This window comes from Drosophila subobscura, chromosome U (genome assembly GCF_008121235.1).
Source record: "Drosophila subobscura isolate 14011-0131.10 chromosome U, UCBerk_Dsub_1.0, whole genome shotgun sequence".
In the NCBI taxonomy this organism is placed as follows: Eukaryota; Metazoa; Arthropoda; class Insecta; order Diptera; family Drosophilidae; genus Drosophila; species Drosophila subobscura.
The window spans coordinates 8,330,740-8,351,140 of record NC_048534.1 but is presented as its reverse complement, the minus strand read 5'-3'; the positions used below and the strand labels follow the sequence as shown (position 1 = coordinate 8,351,140).

The 20,401-nt window shown below is 42.6% G+C and overlaps 1 protein-coding gene across 2 annotated transcripts in view; it reads right to left on the bottom strand.

Annotated features, from left to right (window-relative positions):
* LOC117902126 (centaurin-gamma-1A) overlaps nt 1–20,401 on the bottom strand; it is a 54,813-nt gene that overhangs the window by 7,254 nt on the left and 27,158 nt on the right. The window contains exons 1-2 of one of the 2 annotated variants that reach the window (XM_034813254.1): nt 12,514–13,276; nt 721–953 (exon numbers count right to left, since the gene is read on the bottom strand). In XM_034813254.1, coding sequence (XP_034669145.1) covers nt 721–953; nt 12,514–12,613 — 333 coding nt within the window. In that variant the 5' untranslated portion in view covers nt 12,614–13,276. Of the gene's footprint in view, nt 1–720; nt 954–12,513; nt 13,277–20,401 lie in introns of those variants that run through there. The other variant, XM_034813253.1, reaches the window with a different exon arrangement.

Below are 20,401 nucleotides of genomic sequence, written 5' to 3'. Positions count from 1 at the left end.
CAAGGCCCCCGTTGAAAGGTACATAACCATAAATAGCCCGTGGTTAAGTTGCCTTTAATTATGCCAGCTACCCAGTCTCCAACCTCTTCCACACAGTAGAATATATTGACAAAGACCAATTCAATTGCATTCGGTTCGAGGCAAGGGAAACTTTGATTGTCGAATGCAGTCAGAGGGGGTTGGTTAGCTGCTTGGCTGCATGGGCCCAAGGTAAGCTCGGGGGTTGGCAATCAGCCGAGTGCTCGCCATTGTGTGCCACACATTCGCAACCTTTAACCTTTGTCCTTTGGATAATTGCCAGCGAAAACTGTAGAAATGAAACAAAAAGTTATACAAAGGAAGGACTGCCATTCTTGATACACCAAAGAACCGAAGAAACTAACCAGCCGAGGGTTGTGCTCGGGCATTTCAATCAAATAATATTTCGAAATAAACTTTGTTCCCATCCCAGGCCCACGCAAACCTGCCAGCAATCGAATAACAACCCCAGAAGTTTGCCCCGTTGATCCCACGCTGACCTCAATTCAAATATTTACAAGATGATAAGGGGAAAATTTATTTGTCTGCAGCAGGGAAAACTTTCTTGCCAGCAAAGTGCCCTCCCCCGGGAACCACTTGCTACTTCCCTCGCAGGCAATACATCATTTTTCCATTCCCATGAATGTTTTATGCCTAAAAAAAAAGCCAGAAAGAACCCCCAAATACGTAGACGAGACTCACCTGCATTTCTGGAGCTCCACCCTCGTCGCGTATGAGCAGCAAGTAGCTCTGGCCATCGATGAAGACCTCTTTCTTGAAGCGACCGCCCTCGGGCGATTCCTCCTGCATGTAGGAGCCGGTGAGGTAGCGATGTACCAGCGCCGACTTCCCAGAGTTCAGCGAGCCGACGATTCCCAGCCTCAGATCTGGCACCGATCTCGAGATCGTCCATTCCTGGCTGTTTACAAATGAATCTGTAACAGGCAAAAAGAATCAAATTATCATTAGCAAAGCGCGTTCCACGTTGTTTCAGTTTCAGTTTTAGTTCAGTGAGAAAAAACAAGTTAGCGGCGCGTAATTAGCGATCTCAGAGAACCCGTTTACGGCTGTGCTCTCCAGAAAAAATCCTTTTGACCTACATGTCGCTCGGCCAAAAGTTCCCCTAGCTCCCTGCTCTCTCATGAAACCAAGCCCATTCTATACTCCCATCATTAGCCATTGCTTCTTATGCAAACCCTGAGCACTGGTACCTACTCGTACATCATCCTTCGGTCCCATTTCATTGCCGCTTGCTTGATTGACAACATAAATGGGAAATAAATGGGTGCTGGCTGTGCGGCGGAGCTTCCTTTATATTTTTCGGCAATTGTCGGCTGACGTCCCTCGACGTGTGCAAACTTTTAAATTGTCAGTTTGCCTGAACACTTTTCTGATTTAAATTAGCTCATTGTCAAGTCCCAGACCTAGTCCCAGTCAGTCACTCAATCAGACTTAAGATCTTTCAGGTCACAGTCACTGTGTCAGCTGTGCTTTTCCCTCTCCTCTGTGTTTCAAGGTTAAAGCTTTGCTGTTGCCATGGAATATGGTCCATAAATGGCTAGCACCTTAAGAGGAGAACTCGATATCCATGTGATCAGAGAAACAGCTGCTTTAGAGGCTACTGCAGCAGACATGTGTAAGCCGGGGCAAAGGGAATGCCCCTGCAATTGATGCTGCACTTCACTCCCCAGTGTAACAATCTGTTAAGCACCATCAAAGTGCCAAATTAAAGCTCTTCCCAAGCTGGAAGACAACCCAACCCGAGCCATTAGATTCCCAAGTGCCTGCGATCAATTTCAAAAAGGGGTTTCAACCAGGGGGCAGAATATTTTGAAGGGTAGAAGGAGTGACAATGCGTCTGACCAGTTGACCATTTGAGTAGTTTTTGCCTTGCCTTGCGATGATTTACTGCACCCAAGCGGGGCAGGCATATGTGAAAATTGCTCTATTATGAGTTGTTAAGAGTTGCTTAAGTAAACACTGAGCCGGGAAGATGGACATCGACAGCGACAGCGACATGGCCATAGACATGGACATGGATACGTTTCTTGTCAGCGTCTCAAGGGGTTGTCACGCACGGCGGGAACTTGTTTCCAGGCCGCTTGTTAATCGACTGAAAGTACTGAAAATACAAGTTCGACTGGTTTGCACTCTTACCTCTGGACCTCTGCTGACCAGAGCGCAAAATTACAAATTAAAACGAAATAAATATGCCTTTGTTATGTTTATATAATACTGGAAATACCGAAATAAATCCATGAAAAGGAGCACATTTCAATTGTGTGTTTGAAATTGAAAATGATATGCAGAGAGGAGCACGGCAAAAAAATTAGCGCGGTTTTGCAATTTGCATGCCCCTTTCCAGAAGGCGCCGAAGGGCGATGGGATGGTAAATGGGAATGGATTTCAGATCAAACATGGCGCAGCAACGGCAACTGGTTCCTCCGTTCTGGTTGCTCGAATTGTAACAAATCGTGTAGATTGGGTGTCTTGGTACAATATCCCAGCTAATTAATGGCTCGCCATTAGCCTAAAGGCGCTTAAAGTTACAAGCCAGCTACAAATGCATCTTTAAGTTTGACTAATGATGTCAAATGTCTGACGGCAATGGGATCGGTATTGGGATCTGAATCGGGATAGCGATCGGCTTATGTGTGAAGTTCAAACCGCCAGTCGCAGTGCCAGTTACAGCCCCGGAGCGAGGCACAACCCCTTTTTTTCACCGCGCTGTAACCATCTTTCGGGGGCAGGGTGGAAGAGGGGGGTAGGGGCATCTTTATCTCTCTGGGATCGTAACTCAAACACATGTCAAATGTCGCCTCCGTTGTCAAAATTCCCAACATAATTACGTATGCAAACTAGCTATGACCCGAAAATGTCTTTCGATTTCTAAATATTTAATTTCTCGAGCAAGAAATTGTTCCTGGCTCTCCGGATCTAGGGAGAAAGTCTGTGTCCGTGTTTGTTGTTCCTGGAAGGGGTTCGTGTTGGGATTGTTTTTTACTGTTTGTTTGTATTTATACTCTGTTTTACCATTGAGGGGCGATAAGAAGTCTGCCCATCCCAACCCATTCTGTTCTTCCTTTCTCCGTGTCCCGGATTTACAGCTCTTGATGTGGGTTAAGCATTTTAATTAGCGAACAATATGAAAATTTCATTTTCCTTCTTTGGAAACATGTTTCCTTGGCAGCCAGGTTGACCCGGCGAACCCCCGAACTTCAAGATACATAGATACATAGATACACAGATAGATAGCTTAGTTTTATGATGACTGACAGCAGCTGTAACCGAAGCAAACCGAAGCATAACCAGGCTGAGTTTTATCACCTTGAAGCGTGCCAGAAGCCTATGCACTTGGTATATCATATTTGACCAGTACCAGGCGCCAAGGAATCCCATAAAATGTTTATGGCCATTTGGTTGTTACGGTAGCCGGCACAAGAAGCGTTTAGAACTGTCAACGCTGCAACATTAACGACTATTCCACAAAAAGGATCACCAAATGCTACAGCTAAAGGTTTTTTAATTTTAAAAAATACAAAAATGGAAAGGGAATTATAAAATGGACAAGCTGCAAAGGAACGACTAGCTCTGAGTTCCGATTACGGCAGACCTCGAACCGCAATTTACGCTAATTAGATCCCATCCATAGAAATTTTTTAATTATTCCTCGCATGTTTGGACACTTTGGGTATCCCTAGCAATGGTCAAATAATGTGATTTTAATAAGCCATAACCAAAATAATGGAATATTATTCCATTGCCGCGCCTTTCATTGGATTATGAATAGCCTGAATAAATCGAATGCATGGAGAAAGATATCTGGCATAAATCATCACAAGAGTTGCATACAACATATTTGCATTGGCCCACGAAAAACCTACGAAAATATTTAGGTAGGAAAAGGCTGGCTGTGTCGACAGAGTGTCCAAGAGTCCGCAAGGCACAGGAGAGAGGGAAAGATCTGGCCATAAATCAGGCCCGTGTTCGGCCATGAGCCACGGTGTGTTGGCGTTTGGTTCCTTCTACCTTTCTGCCTTCGTTCGTTCTTATGCACATTTCCTATGTAGGACAACTGCACATCTGCCCCAAAATCTGATTTACTTTCTCTTTGTTTCGCCTGCCGTTTGTGTTTGTCCAGAGATCGGTGAAAGAAGATCACAGAAACTGGTGGCAAAGCTGCAAGCAGAAACGAGAGAGAGAGAGAAGGCATTTTCCTCCTCATCCTCGTCGACTCAACAAAGGCACAGAAAATTAGCAAAGCCCACAAATAAAACGAAGCAAAAAGAAAAAGGGCGATCGCACAAACAAGATTACGAGAGAGGAGTAGGCGAAAGAGAATGAGAATGGGAATGAGAATAGCACTAAGAATGAGAATGTGGAGGATGTCGCACACAGGAAAAGGTAACTAAAATAAGGAATAAATAAGGTAAAAGACTCTCAATGGCAACGCTGTTAAATTATTTACAGAACTGTAAAGGTATTTTCAGGCTACAAAATGTTACAGTTATGCTTAAAGTCTCACAGATAATGCCATAAAGCTTATTCCATGCCTATTTCTAAACAGTTACATTTGCCCATTAATTACAGCGCAAAACAATAAGCTGAACGCAGCCCACCTTAGGCAACGCTCCTCCAACTGTTATCCCCCGCGGGCCCTGCGAGAGACGAGTAGATGGAAAAGTTCTGCACGAATGATTGCGACACTTCAAGGTCCGAGCTGGGGCTGGGGCATCATCAGCGTCACGCAATGTGAGAGCAGGGATGGGTGTGTTTTGGTTACGTGGATGGCTACAGAAGTACGTAGGGAATACATAGCGGAATGTGTCTGCTTCTGACAGATAGATTCGACTCGTGTGTCACGTGCAGGCGGTACTCGAATGTAGATTCCGGTCCTGAGGAATCCACATGACTTCATCGCCCGAAAATCCAACGGAACAGTAGAAATTGACACACAAATTCACGCATCATTAGCAAGCGCGCAAACAAACAAATAAACAGATGGGAATGAATTATCATGAATGGGGAATGGGGACGATCGAGAGATCTTGTACAGCAGAAGACACATGTTGGAATTTAATAAATTGGATCCAACGGCGGTCGGCTGATGTGAAAATTGAATCAATTTGTGGTCCAAACAGCAGAGAGTTGAAGGTCAATCCACCAGAAAGAGGATGGAGGATTGAAGATGAAACGCCTGCAGCCACTCGAGAGACCACGCCCCGTGCAATACAAGGGGTTAAAATTATAAGACTTTCCGATCCCATTCTACCCCTAAGGATCCCAGTCATTGGCTACCAAGATTCGTGTACTCAGGTAATAAGGCATCTTTATGCCGCAGATCTTCAATGTCATACTCCATTTTTATTCGGCCAAAAACTCGTTCCTCACTTCTACTCCAATGCGTAGACATCATCGTACTCCAATCTGCATAGACGATTTCTTTGTTCATTTTATTTTGTGTGTCATTTATCAGTTTCGTGGGGCCAAATTGAATTTTTGTTTTGTGTCGAAACTCATTTATCATAAGGCACGGCACAGGCACACAGGAAAACGTAAAAAGTTTCAAAACACGCGGCAGTAAAGGCCACAAAAGTAAATAAAGAAACAAATCGCTCTATGATTCCTTATCTTTCCTAGGTGAAAACCCCACAGGCATATAGGGGTACACATAAACTTGGACTCTTATCGCGAGCGTAAAGTCAATTTCCTCTATGGCATATGTCTTGGTATTTGCGCCATTAGCAAAGTGCATTCAGAAGTCATTCAAGTAAATGGATCTTATGATATAATGACAATTGGTAGAGTAGAAATATTCCCTCAAGTTCGTGTTCCGGTGGGTTCTTGGTGGATTGGTTCGCAGATCTCAAGAACACAATCTAATCGACAGAAATCTAATCAAACTTTTCTCTCATTCGTTTGAATTGTGTGAGTCTTTAACCTTACTCAATAAGCAAATAGCCAAACAGAGTGAATCATCCTATTCATAGGTTGCATTCCAGAATTCTTATGTCCAATTTCGAATTTTCTTGCTCAACCCCAAAAGCGATTAAATGTCAAATTTATGACGTGACTCTGCGCAAAGATCATCTTACATTTTTACCAAAAAAAAAGCAATAGTTTTTTTCACTTTTCCCTCAATAATTTCTCCATCTCAACGAAGGTTTTTTCCATTAAAAAAAAGCGCAAAAAAAGACACCCGGCTGGAAAAGATCCTTTCGAGTCAATCAAAAGTCGACAATAGCGAAGGCAAGTGAGAGCCCAGGACATGCAGGCGCAGAAGCAGGACATTTACTGGTGGTTGGTTGGTTGCTCCTCCAACCTACGGTAGCGCACTCTCACTCGTACTCGTACTCTATTAAATATGACATATTTATGAAGTGTCAGTCGCGAGACAATGGCAGAGGAAAATCTGGGGAAGAAAGGAAGAGAAAGAAAGTGCATTGGGAAATGGCATTTTTCCTGGGATTTCTTCTCCTTTTTCTTCAGCTGCTGCTGCTGTTTGTCCGATGTCTGGTCATAAAATCAAATAGAATCAAATAGAATCAAATTGAATTCGTATTTGTGTTTAATATTTATGCGGTGAGATTGTCGGTGATGGGCATTTGATTGTGAATTTCTTCAGGGTCTGTTCTGTGTGCTGCTGAGGTTTCCTTTCCTTTCTTTCTTTCACTTCTGTGGTTACGGGGAGGACTTGCAAAAACATTAAAATTGGGAAAAACTTCCATAAATTGTGTGAAGATTTCCGTTGATCATTTGTGTCCCATAAATTTAGCTTCAATTAAATCGATTTCGAACGGTGCGGCGCCTCATTAAAGTAAAGACCTCACCGAAGAAGAAGAAGCGCAGATGGCACTGCCACGGAGTGTTGCACGCTCGCAAACCGATCGCTGACCGATCGACTCTGACCAGCTGACTTTTTCCTTTCTTTTCCGCTTTCCCAGTCGGTTCGGTCAAGCGCAACAAATTATTAAATTGCTTACTTTTACTTTTGCTCACGTTCTGTGCATCCTGCAACCGTGTCCTCTCTGGTGTGGCAGAGGCAGTGGCAGTTTATGTGGCAGCCTCCTTAGCAGTAAATGCAGTAGTTGGTCGCGCTGGTCAGTACCTAGAAATCTCATCTCATCTGCCTTTGTCCGGGAAGCAGCCAGCTCCTCGTTTACATCTTTTCCCTGTTGTTTTTTTTTTCAGAGCAAAAATGATTATGAAGCCCATTGTTCTCGGAGGCCTCATCCATTACAATCTTATTTATGGGCATGCCATACATATACAGTCGTCGGTCGTCGTGTGCGCTCGTACGAATGCTGTTGGAAAATGGCAAATTTGTTGCACTTTTTCCCAGTGCATTTGCCACCAATCAAAGTTTTCGTCTGGCCCGTAGGTGTTTTGCCACCCATTCGCCCAGTCTCCCAGTCTCAACTTGCCCCACTGTCTGTCTTTTATGGTTCAATGACTCCTTTGGCCATTAGCACCATGTGTTGTTGGCACACACGGAACGGATTACAGCGCCACTAACTGACAGTAAGTCATACTGCTGCTATCAGTCATACACATACGCCAATGCACGGCCCCAGCAGTGGCTATTGAATTACACAGCACAACAGGGTTAAAGCCAAGGAAGCTCTTCAAATCTTTAGCTCAGATTATAAGCATAATATTACAGGTATTTCTAAACAAAATATAAATGACAAAAGGATATTTGTTCATAGAATATTAACTTCCACGGGTTTATCTCTCATATCAATTGGTAATCTTATTCTTTAGTAACTCTAATGATTATTTATTTGATGGCCCTTGTGATGTTAATCTTGAGACAAGCGACCCGCAGCATGCAGTAGGACAGTGTCGATATCAGCCACACACACGCGCTCCAGCAACAACCCACAAAGAAACCGAAAATGCGAATGAGAAGAGATGAGAGAAAGACACGAAAAATAACCGTGAACCGGTTGTGTTGTAAGACTCATTCGATGTGCGATGTAAGTTCCCCCACCCCTCACCAGAGTGTGACTGAACTTTTGGCAAAAAAGGAAGAAGAGAATAAAGGAAAGAGAATACAGAAAAATTAACTCTTCTAAATGGGGAGGCGGCATCCCAGTACTCAATGTAATTATCGGATATAGACATGGCATCGATAAACGAGAACCTTCGAATTGCCATTGTAAAAATAATGTTGGAATTTCATTATTATTATCAGCATTATTATTGTTGTTGTGTGGTAGAAGGGAGCCGGCCACATGCCCCGTGCTCCCATCAGCAATTTGGCGGTGTCAACGGTGTCCGCATTTGAATTTCAATGGGCATTAAAACATAGATTGAAGCGAAGCGCAGGGCAGGGCAGGGCAGGGACAACCTAAATAAGAACTTCCGCTTTTGTGTGTCGTTGCCATATACAGGAAAAACTATGAAAAATAGTGGGACGTTGCTGCGCTTTTGGGATTTTACTAGACAAAGGGCCCTGAGCCCTCCAACCGGGAGGGAAGCCGACCGAACGGAACCCAGAACAAAGCAATAGTCCAATCGCTATCCCACCTTATATTTGTATGGTCAACGGGCTACTCAAAATTCAATTTTCGATCTGTTGCGCTCTTTTTAGATACACTTTGCATTCTGAACGGAGTTTGAACAATAAGCCCTGACTCTCTTGGCACTTATTTGGGGAGAAAACTCCACCACACCATGAAGACTCACTCGCATGAGCATTGGTGGTGGATATTTTTATTCGGTTTATAGACGGATATATTTCTGCTTTCTGTTTTCCCAACAAGTGTCCAACCACTGCGTGAGAGGCGGAAGCGGCGCTCGAGACGTGTCGTTTGTCATCTAATTTGCATATTTTCAAAGCTATTTTCTCATTACACTAAAAATGCATTTGCATATTTTCCATTTTCTTTAGGCATTTGACAGGTTGAGAGGTGGAGAGGCAGCGCAAGAATCGTCTTCGAATGATTTAATTGAAAATACCCAAAGTGTCGAAATAAATTCGTCTGGGAAAACGTTTCTAAAGTTTTTTTTTCGATTGGGTTGGATTTCATGTTATGGTTCAAAGCACCTGTGGGTACATCCAAGAGTGTTTTCCCACATTCATATGTGCTGTGAAATTAGCTGGGGAATTGCAAAGAAGAGTCGGAGAAAGAAATGATAACAGATTACAGCTGAACCAGAAGAGGGGCAGACAGCAGCTTCTGTTACTTTTCCATATTATATTTTGCATCTGCTTCAAACCATGACTATCCAGACAAGGGAACCGTTAAGCCATGCCTCATCTTCCAACTATTAATAATATAATATTACCATCTTTGATAAAGACATCATAAAAGAGATATACGCAGAATAATTATCATACCACGAGTATCTATTTTTAAGTACCGAGAGAGCGATCATAAAAATTCATTAATTACATGTTGTCGTCCTAAGTTTTCGCTTTTAAACAGACAATGTGGAAAAGAAAAACGTTTTTTTTTTTTGGCCAGATAATTACAAGGGGCGTGCAGCGGTAAAGAAAAGTAAGTAAGGAAAAGGTGCATTTTCCTTTGGGTCTTTGGCAGCGACGCGTGCGGCAAGGCAGCCACAAAGATCTGATACTACATTTGACACCATTTAAAGAGCGCACCATATAGAGAGAGGCCTCTCGTTTGTCTGCGACCGTGAAGTGGAGAGTGATTAATGGATTGCTCAATAGAACCGAACCACCGATCGATGAACTCCTCCTCTTCTCAGATCGCTGCGCGTGCCCCTTGTGAGACTCTGACACCATCCGAGAGTGACAATTCGAATGATGCGATGACTCAAGTACTGGTTGTGCCCAAAATCAGAGACGCAACCAAGAGTCGCCGGGCCACTCCGTCTCTCCGCCTTATAAGGTTTGCCAAATGCTGATCTATGTACGTGAATCGTGGGCGTTGGGTTAATTAGTGTGGGCGGATCATTAAAATTCAGACGGCACAATGCTGCGACTTCATCACTCATAAATTCTGGAGTCGCAGTCAGAATATGTGGCCATTAATTAAAGGCACGCGTGAGAGTATTGAGGAAGTCTCTCTTTCTGGCGCTCTGAGACATCTCTGTGGGCTCCAGAGGTCACATGTCACAGCAAGTGGGAGGGAGACTGCCGAACTCTTACAATCATTATAATTACACTCATTTTACTCCATGATCTGCACACACAAGAGTGAGATCACCTCTAGCGCTCTCCCTAAGTACATCCATCGACAAAGTTTGCCATGATCTCATGCTCTCATCAGGCAGAAGTAGTTATCCATCTCCGCATAGATACAATATGCTGCTCGTATTATTCATTCTCTTAGTCGAATAAAACCCGTTCAGGTTCACACATTCAAGTGTACCATTGGTAAACAGAATTGCGTTTTAATTTCATTTAAACATTCTAAATTTCTGCTTTTGTATTTGTGTTTGTATTTGCATTTGTTTGTGGCAAAATGTGTTAAACGTTTTATTTTGAACCGTGTTGTTGACTCTTTATTCATCTTCCTCGAGCTTCCGAGCTCCAAATGATATAAAAAGTTTAAGCATACAAAAATGAAGGAGGCAAGAGAACGAAAACGAAAACAAATAAAGAGAAATATACAAAGCAGAAAATGTGTGGCAGGGCAGAGAGATTGTGGAGGAATATTGTCAGATATATCTTTTGGTTACTATATCAAATCCAAAGTCTGCGAAGTCTGCTGTCAAGGTCTTTAAAAAGTCACACAGCTGACACCTGAATTGTATCACTTTTGCTGGGTTATCCACAATATCTGGGCATCTGAGGAGCTCTTATCTGAGAGCTTGCCGCTCCTCCGCTTATCAGCTGAACAAAGAGAGAACTCAATTAAGTCAAGCCACGTTAATGAACGGAAATAAATGGAATATCTATTATAAACGAGTATTTATTTATAAGTAATAGGCACACAAAAACACAAAAAGAGAGCAACATTCTCTTGTTATCTTATCAATGCCCCATTGAGGGCCCCACAAACAACAGCAAAGTACGCAAAAAGTAATATAATGAAACAATTGTGTATAAAGGGAATCGAATCCGAATGGAATGTGACATTCAAGTAGAAATACTCGTAGATAAAATGGGAAAAGGGAAAAGCGTAAAGCTAATAAAAAGAACTTAAAATAAATGTAAAAATGTGAATTGGTATTTTCCATATTCCATATGATTCATGGGCCCCAAAGCAGCAGATACACAGAGTGTGTCCATTTATAATCCCTCACATATCATGCTACCGATCAATCAAGTAATCTCTCTGGCAGATCTCTTCGGCCCAGAATCAGTTGACACATTTCCTTAACCCCAACACGTAGCGCATTGCAATGTGGCGAACACTTAACAAGGCAACACGAGAAACCTATAGAGATCCCAGAGATAAGTTAGAACGTAGAGACACGACAACGCCTCAGCACTTGGCACTTGGCATCCCATCATCCCATCTCTCTCTCTATCCCGTTTGACGTCATTAGCTGGCATTGGTTGCAGTGTGTCAATGCTGCCCACCTTCATGACGCCCCATGCCATGGCCTAAACGTGTACCCTTGTGATTCCGCCTGACACTGACCAAGAATCGGGCACCCGACCCGCATTCTGTTTCAGGAATGGGAATCGATAATTGAATGCTAAATGCCAAACACGAGGGGAACGAGCCACAAACTTAGTTTGTTTGCCCGTTGTCACGGCGCTGCACTGCCACTGAAAGTCAATGCCGAAATATACGAAAAATATACGAATGTGAGGCAGTGTTACAATGAGGCCTTTCCCTTCCTTCTATCATCAAAAATTGTGCTACTCCTCCCATAACTTTCGCTCTCTACTCTTTTGCTTTTATCGACCTTTCACTCTTTTTCGCATGGCCATTCGACAGATTTAAATAGAAACAAAAAAGGGCGAAAGGAAAGGGAAAACATTTTGCAAACTTTTCATGTAATTTTCATTCATAAGAAATAAAGACATAATGTTGCCATAACTTTGGCATAATAGACCCCAGACAGCGGTTGATGGGGAGACCGCAGTCGGAACTGAGGAAGTCTCAATGGGAAACTGTGTCAGATTGCATTATATTCGCCATAGCTGCAGCTGTGGCGCGTTACAACACCACACCAACATTTTGCCTCACACTTTGACACCTGACACGCGATGTGCCATATACGAAATGTTATTTTTGTTTTAATGGAAGTGGAAAGGCAAACACACAGAAATAAACACAAAAAGTTTAGTTGGACTGTTGCACATTAAATGTTTTAATAAAGCTTAAGGCAAGGTCATTGGTTAATGATTTTCTTATGCAATTTACGAAAGTTCACCAAATTTTGCTAGGCCATTAACTAACCATTAGATAATTTAATTAACATTTAATGGTAATTATTTTAATGGGTGGGAAATATGGGAGAAAACTTTTGGGAATTTTAGTAAGTCTTCCTGTTTCCTAGATTTCCCTACTTAATGGCTATCCACTCCTTTGACGGTCGCTTTACATCGACACTGTACCTCACCTGATTTACGTTTCTCGGAGCGATCGGGCACCACCAGGCTCTTGGCCCGCTTCACCCTCAGCGAGCGTCTGCGGATGGAGCGTAGAAAGGCTTCGGGCATTCGGGAGAAACGCTGCGGCGTCTCCGGTGCCTTTGCTTGGCGCTCGGGCAGGAAAAAAAAAAAAAAAATTCTTGACAGCCAGCATGATCGAAGAGTTGCTGACGATCTATACTCTGGTTGGTAAGTACTCCGTTTGGGGATTTTCTTGTGTTGGTTTTGTCTATGGGGGCGTTTGTGTTATTGCGCGTGTTGGCAATGAAAAGTGTTTTCGTTCTTTTTTAGTGGGCTTTTTGCTTTGTTTTGTTTTGTTTGTTTTTCTTTTGTCTAGTGTAATCCTTGCTATTTTCGCGTATCTATTTATACGATATGTGCACTTATTGGCTTCCTCGGCCACATCTTGGCAACTTGTTTGGTTCGGCGAGCGATGATGATGATGATGAGCGGCGTTGAATTTGCATTTTAGCACACAAATTTGTGGTACGAGTATGACTAACACTTTCGGTCACTTTGTATTTATTTATTTCATAATAAAAACACTTTCGAAAGGAATGGTGTATGTATTTTGATGAGTGACGACACCGATTCGACTCGTAATTTATTTGTTTATTATTGCTGGCCCCTGGCACTATACTGTAATCTAGACAAAAATTCACGAAACTATACGCGGCGGCCCTAACACTCGGAAACGGTAAAAACGAGCTCTGCACGTCCGCATCGACCGCTGACTGAAAAACGAATGAGCACGAGTGAAAATGTGAACCAACAGTAATGGGAGAGCACTAACAGTGCGTTAACATGGCCCTGTTAAGCGGCAGCAGCTGTTGACACGTGCTGTTAGGCAGCTGTGGCACGAGGCAGGTAGAAACAAGAGAACTGCCTCTTACAGCTTGTTGCTGTTTCTGTTACTCGAAACATAATACTTCTGCTTCCGTCAACAGCAGCGGAAGCCACCTACTGACGCTTGGACGTTTATATAGAAAAATAATGAACAAGAAATTGCACAAAATTCTGATAGAGGAGGAGGGGAATATTTCCCGTGGTGCCTGTGCTCTTCGTTGCAACGCAATTTCTGCCTGATTCAATGTTTTATAAATAAACATTTGCATTAACTTTATTATCAATTATTCCAGCTACACGCATACTTCGCCAGAGACGATAAGCTTTATTGTAGCAAAGAAATGTTAATAGAAGATGCCAAGTAAATCGAAGGGCACTAAACATTAAGTATAGAATGACGGCATTACGACATTACGTATTGTTTATTAAAATAAGTTAGCAATTTGTAGCATTTAGCATGTTTTTATTCTGCAGTTCGTAGCTCTATGTCAATGTGTGAATGAATCTTTATCTCTATCTCATAATAAACCTGCATCAAACTCCGTCTGAAGTTGTTTTTACATTAAAAGATCCACCCCATCCAACTGATCCAAATCGGTTTACATCGACACACACACACACCACAGTATCCCTGATAAGATTAACAGCGAGACAGCGATGTAAAGGCCAAAGAGAAGGCAATAACAGAAAAACAAATGTTGATGCGTTATGGGGATGGTATAAGAGAGAGCGAGGAGAGAATGAAAGCCAACGGCTCATACGGAAATCAAAATGCAATAATAAATATTTTGTACGCCGCGGCTGTTGCTGTTGCCGCCAATGATGATATTGTTGATTATGATGCTGCTGGGGGTTTACTCGTAGAAGACCTGTGCAACTCCAACGCAGCACTTTCCGCCCCAATCGCAATCGCCTGCAGCAACGACAAATGCAGACAGACACCGTTTTGTGGTTATTGTGGCTATGGTACCCTTGTCGAGGATATGATTGCTTTTTCCAGATGTTTGCAAAGTTAAAATAAACTTTAAAAATCATATACGAAAAGCTGAACAGTGAACCAGCGAGGGCATCTATAGTTCGTAAGCTTTAGTTCCGATGCTGGACTCTCCTGCCTTGTTTTAGTTGTGGTTTCGGTTAGTGTGCCGCTTGGGCGCTGCTGTTGGGGTTGTCTGTAGTTGTTGTATGCGAATTTACTTCCTATAGAGAGAGAGAAGACACGATGCCGGCGGGGACTCGAACATGTGCTCATAACACGAGAGTATGGGTATTATCGGGCAGAGCAATTTGTCGATTGTTGTTTTATGCAATTTGCTATGAATACAGTACGGAATTGAAAGGGGGAATAGGTAGGAGCTGGTAGGATGCTGGCGATGTGGCCAATAAAGAGTGGAAGTGAAATGGAATCAAGTTGTAAGCGCAATCAAGTGTAAATATTGGCTGGAAACTCTTTTGTTTCCGGTTTATTTGTCTGCAATCGGAAAGAGATTTCTGTGATACATCTTCAACGGTTACTGGAACTTCATATCAACGTTTCTGGTACGATTTCGCACCTCATCAATGATATGGTTCCGAAGGTCATGTTTTATCACAGCTCAGATCTTAAAATACCCTCCCCTTTTATAGCCATATAAAAGCTAACCTTTTGTTGAATAACAAACTGCAGTTGGCATTCAGATTACATCTCCCACAATCGCGCGAATCCCATAAGCGACACGTGAACTGTATTACGAGTACTGTATGCTCCATAATTGGACACGCTCGCCGACCGACTCACTTATCGGGGCCACACTCCGCACTTTAGGGCTACGAGTGGCAAAGCAAGAAACGAAAGAAAAAGAGTGGAAACCAACTTAATCCGCATCGAAATCGGAATCCCAAGCGGGGACACACTTTGCGAGTTAATTAGACGACATCAGCGCTCGGCGGCGACATTGAAATACAAAGCATAAGATTGGAGAAGGGAGTACAGTCATTGGCAGCACGACAGCGCACGCGATTGCAGTGGCAGGTCTGCAGAAGATTGGGTGGTGGGTGGCGGAAAACCACCCCGAGGGCAAAACTATGCGGGAAAAGGAACTGGGAGCCGGGAGCAGTAATACTTAGCAGGGTGCGGCTGCTACCGTACACACTTTTTTATGGAATTTTAATGGAATTTCTAATCAACCTGCGACGCAAGAAAAGTCGGCACACCCCGTCTGGGGTCGCACCCCCGCACGTCAAGGATTCCAGGGGCCAGACTCGCCCAGATTTCACACTGACGCATGTTGCACACGAATCAGGCTTCTGTCCACCCCCAGCCCTGCAGAGGGTTGCTTGCACTTGTGGGTGGGTCTGCCCTTCGGCATGTGCGACACTTTCCGTTTCAATTGTCCCAGTTCTGGCTACTGTTTCGCCGAGATACAAAACACCAAAAACGTTACATTAATGACGTTAATAAAATTGCTGTTTGCTGTGCTTTTAAGGGTTAAAAGTTTTCAATCTAATGCTGCTACACCCCCTCGCGGCAGACAGTGAGTGCCTCGAGGCCGCGGGCTAATTGTGACTTGAGGGTGCATGGGGGTGTTCCCAGTTCCCGATTCTCCCATCTCGAAGGGCAATTCGTTAGCAATTTTAATTGCTAGCAAATGTTTCGGACAGGGGTGCACACTGTTGTGGGGGGAGGCTACTAATGAAATTACAAATTAAATATCTTACAGGATTCGGTTTCATTTTCATAGTTTTATTTTATCCGAAACTCAAGAGAAGGATAATTTCTGTTGATATTTCCAAGAAGAACTTTTCCAAGTCGATAATTTAATACACCCTTCTGACTACTTGTGACTACTTCCATGATCTTCCCTTTAATACGGGCCGAGTATGTGCAAACAAATTAGTGCCTTCCCTTGCCATGGCCATGGCTAACCGCGAATTCTGCACCCCTGCACTGACATTTGATACTAGAACTCCACCCTCCACCTCCACCCACTCGGAGAGCTTGTTGGGCAAATATTGCAGGGCTTATCCGGGTTCATCATGGATGACTTTAACACAATGTACAGCAGACAGAGGGTTGCGTTGGCCTCAAAAACGATTTGTCACAGCCCATGTAGGAGGCAATGTACGACGGGAACTTATGACAACCCATTCATTTGATTTAGTTGCGTACATTTACTGACTATTTGATTATATTTGATATTCAAATGTGTGTTTGGTTGTGTTTCAATTTGCAAGGAGAGGGAGGGAAACCACCGCTGCTCGTATGCCTCATTTGATGTGGAAATAAATTTATGGAAGAGCTTTTTCTTTGCACACTGGTGGCATGATTCATGAGTTAGTCCAAAATTTGAAATTCTCTGGGCACATGATTGTACATCTATTAATAAAAAATGTGTTTTAAATTATCTGCAATGAATTGACACACAGTTTACGGATGAATTGCTTGATATGGATTTACAAAAAGGGATTACAAAAGTATTAAAGTTCCAATTCCCCTTTGAAATAATTAAAATTTCTCAACCTTTGACCAAAATCTATTCAATACCCATCAACATCCTCATCCGCAGCTAATTTCGTATTCATAATTTTCATAATTTGCATGGAAAGTCATTTTTGAGATTTCACCCTTCCCTTTTCCCTTTCCCCGTTCCCAACCCCCTACATATTAGCCATGGATGCAATTACAAGCGAATTAGTTCTCACGCCTAAATGCGCTTACAGATTGGCAGAAGGGTTGGGGCTGGGGCATACTTCCACCTCACTCTCTCTCTCCTAAACCCTTGCCAAATTAATAATTCATAATTTCAGCCGAAATTCGCCATTACTTCAGACACTATCTACCTTTTGGCAATTTCAAATCTGGAACCGCGTAATGAAGCGTGAACCGCTTCAAGGAACATTTTGCGAATATCTGGGAGGTCCATGAAATTGCTCAAGGAAATTGCCATAATTTTCCACTGAGATGTGACATAATTATTAGGGTAAGAAGAGAAAACCCTTCCTTGCCTTCTTGTGTTAAAAAATAAAAATAAAATTGAAAGAAATAATTCGAAGAGGAAATCTTCGCCTCTTCCCTTTCGCGCTGACGTTGACATCGGCTGTCTGTGGATATAATCAACAGTGGCTCTCTCTTCCGCGCTCCCCATTGCACTTTTACGCAAATTGAGTTGATTAATTTAAATGTGGAGGACTAGGGAGTGTAGAGAGGGATCTGGCGGGAGTTAACTTTGGTGGCCAAAGGGCAAAATTGCAGACGGCAGAAAATCAATAATTTTAATGGCCCTTGCCGTGGATGGGGAGATGCTCGTTCTCCCCATCAAATGCAGGCACATGAATACGAGATACATATTTATAAATTCATCTATCTGTGTGTCGGTCTGCGCTTGTTAATGCAAATATGTTAAGTACTTGGGGGCCCAGCGGGGAGGATGAGTTTGAGTTCCAAGCAAATTGGAGCGCGCTCCCTCTTGTCGACTCCTGGAGCCCTTATCACAGCAAAAGAAGTGAAAAACTTAGTTGAGGGAGTCGCCTAAGGCAAGAGGCAGTCAAATTGAATTTCGTGTCTCTAATAAAAAGATTCCCCAAACGAAGGAAGAGATTCCCAACCGAAATACGAAGACGGTAGTACCATAAGCAGTTATTAAAATGCAAAATATATGTGAACCCGAGGTGTTCTTTGGTCGAGAGATATCCTCAAACTCCAGAGTATTCCCTAAAGTTTTGCTTTTCAACATTTTCTACTTCTTTCGCTTGGCTAAGCCCCACGGCGGCTGATTTCCGCCGTGAAAATAGACGAGGCGAGCGATGGGCTGCCGAGTCAGCCCTGAAATATCAAGAAATATAATTATAAATATGCAAGTGAGTATTTTATTTCTGCGATTCTCGAAACAATTAAATTATTTTCGCTTTCATATGCAAAACGCTCAATTATTTACATACGTAAACTGAACAAGAACACATCTGACGCAAGTTCCCAGCAAACTGAACTGAAAATTGAACTGAAAACAGAACAGAACAGAGAATGGAATGGGCACTGGGGGACTGGGGGACTGGGGTTTTGGGGGGTACTACATCTGTACATCTACTCGTAAATTGTTGCTATCCAGGGTCAGTGGGTGAGTGGCTGTGGCAGTGGGGAACGCGGTTTGGCCCTTGTATTTATTTCGAATTTTACTTATTTTCTGTTTATATTTATTTATGTAAAGAAATCACCAGCAAAACATGATCGTTCCCCCCACAACTATTTGTTGACGGATGAGCATGCGAGTTGGAGTGTGGAAAATGTTCGAGTAAATTGTGTAAGAAACGATATGTGATACATCCATCGTTTGGGGATACGCGAGAGTCTAAAATTAGATACATTTTGTGATAATTGAATATGGCCAATGGTGCTCGTAATTGAGTTCAACGCATTGGGTTACATGAATAATGAATATTCATAGGCTCCATGGGGTTCAAGACGTTTAAGATTCCAATAAGTTAAAGTTGTGGGAATTGAATTAAAGAACCAGAGTAGCACTTTCCCTGGGTACTCTCCATTTGGAATTGTTTGTGTTTGATCTTCTACCTACCGAACTGTAACATCTACGAATATATTTCATTTATGTCGATCAGCCTACACGTCACATATGTTTATTATCCCCTATCCATATCAAAGAACTTTCCGACCTTAAACTTGTACGAATCCCCTGGCTAAGGAAAATTAATTACATTTTCACATTACGTTACGTTTTTTGGGTGTTTCTCTATCAGTACAGGGCACGCTCGAGTGATTTTTCTTCAGCGTTCAGGTCAAAGTTCACTTGGAAAACCGCTCTAAGTAGAAGGTACAAAAATTTCGCATGAAACAAGATCAAATAAAAATGTTTGCAATATTTTTGGACATAAATTCAATTTCGTTCTCTGTTTTTTTGGCCCAATAATTCTGAGGGGTGGAACTGCAAATCCTTTTATGTTCGGTAGGGATGCCCTTCTTAGGGATGAAGATCCTTAAATGGCGTGCAAAATTTAATATTAAAAAAATGATTTTGACATTTTGATGCGAATTCCCATCTATCTGTAAGATTTTTTATGTGGTGTTGTGAGATCAGATGACGGTTTAATGATCGCATTACCAGAAAAGGTAACCATAGTCCAGAGTTCTTCACTTTTTGCCCAGGTTCTCAGTGCATTTGATGCGGTTGTCCCTCCGGGAATTTATTTATGTAAGTAAAAATGTTTACGGGATGTCGGAATCTGCTTGGGATATTGGCTGAGATCATACAATAAGCTCACGCTTTGACTCAGCCATTGGCAATGATATCAGAGTCGCATGAAATTAACTTTTTCGATGACTATAGTCGTGACTGTAGTCTTTTCCGATCTCTGACTAAGTGATTGAGGCAATCGATGATGCTTACCTGCAAGAAAAGAGAAAATGAATTGAGTTAGTTCATGGGAACATATCAATCGTTGAATGTAATAAATGGCTGTACATTATTCAAGAAATTAGTTCCATTCTCGACAGAGAATTTCCCCTGCCAGCAGTCAGCAGCCAGCGCCCCGCCGCAACCTAAATCAACAACGGAAATGACCAACAAATTGCTCTAAAAAGAAAGCGAATTCTCCACAATTTCGGCAAAAGAAAACCCATTTTTCATGCAAAATTCAGAAACTAGAAATGTATGTGCGAAAAACGGATCGAAGACGGCTTTCGGCAAATCAATCAAATGGCAAAACGGGGCGACGCTTGGCATCGGGCGGGGATCGTTTGTGTTGGGCATTTTTCAATGTCAAGATCTTGTGGGATATCGAAGAAAGGACATTTCTCTTGCGGCCTGCCAGTTGACTTCCTTGGATAGCATGCGATCCTCAGCTATTAAAAAACATGCAATTGATATCCACCCAAAAAAGAATGCTTGTAATAGGGAAAAACAACCACAAAAACGGACACACATGACACGTGTCGCTGGATGTTTTTTTTTCCTGACTAGTCATTCTAATGCCTAATTGTGGGTTCCACTGACAAATCGCTCGAAATTAGTTAATTATTGTACG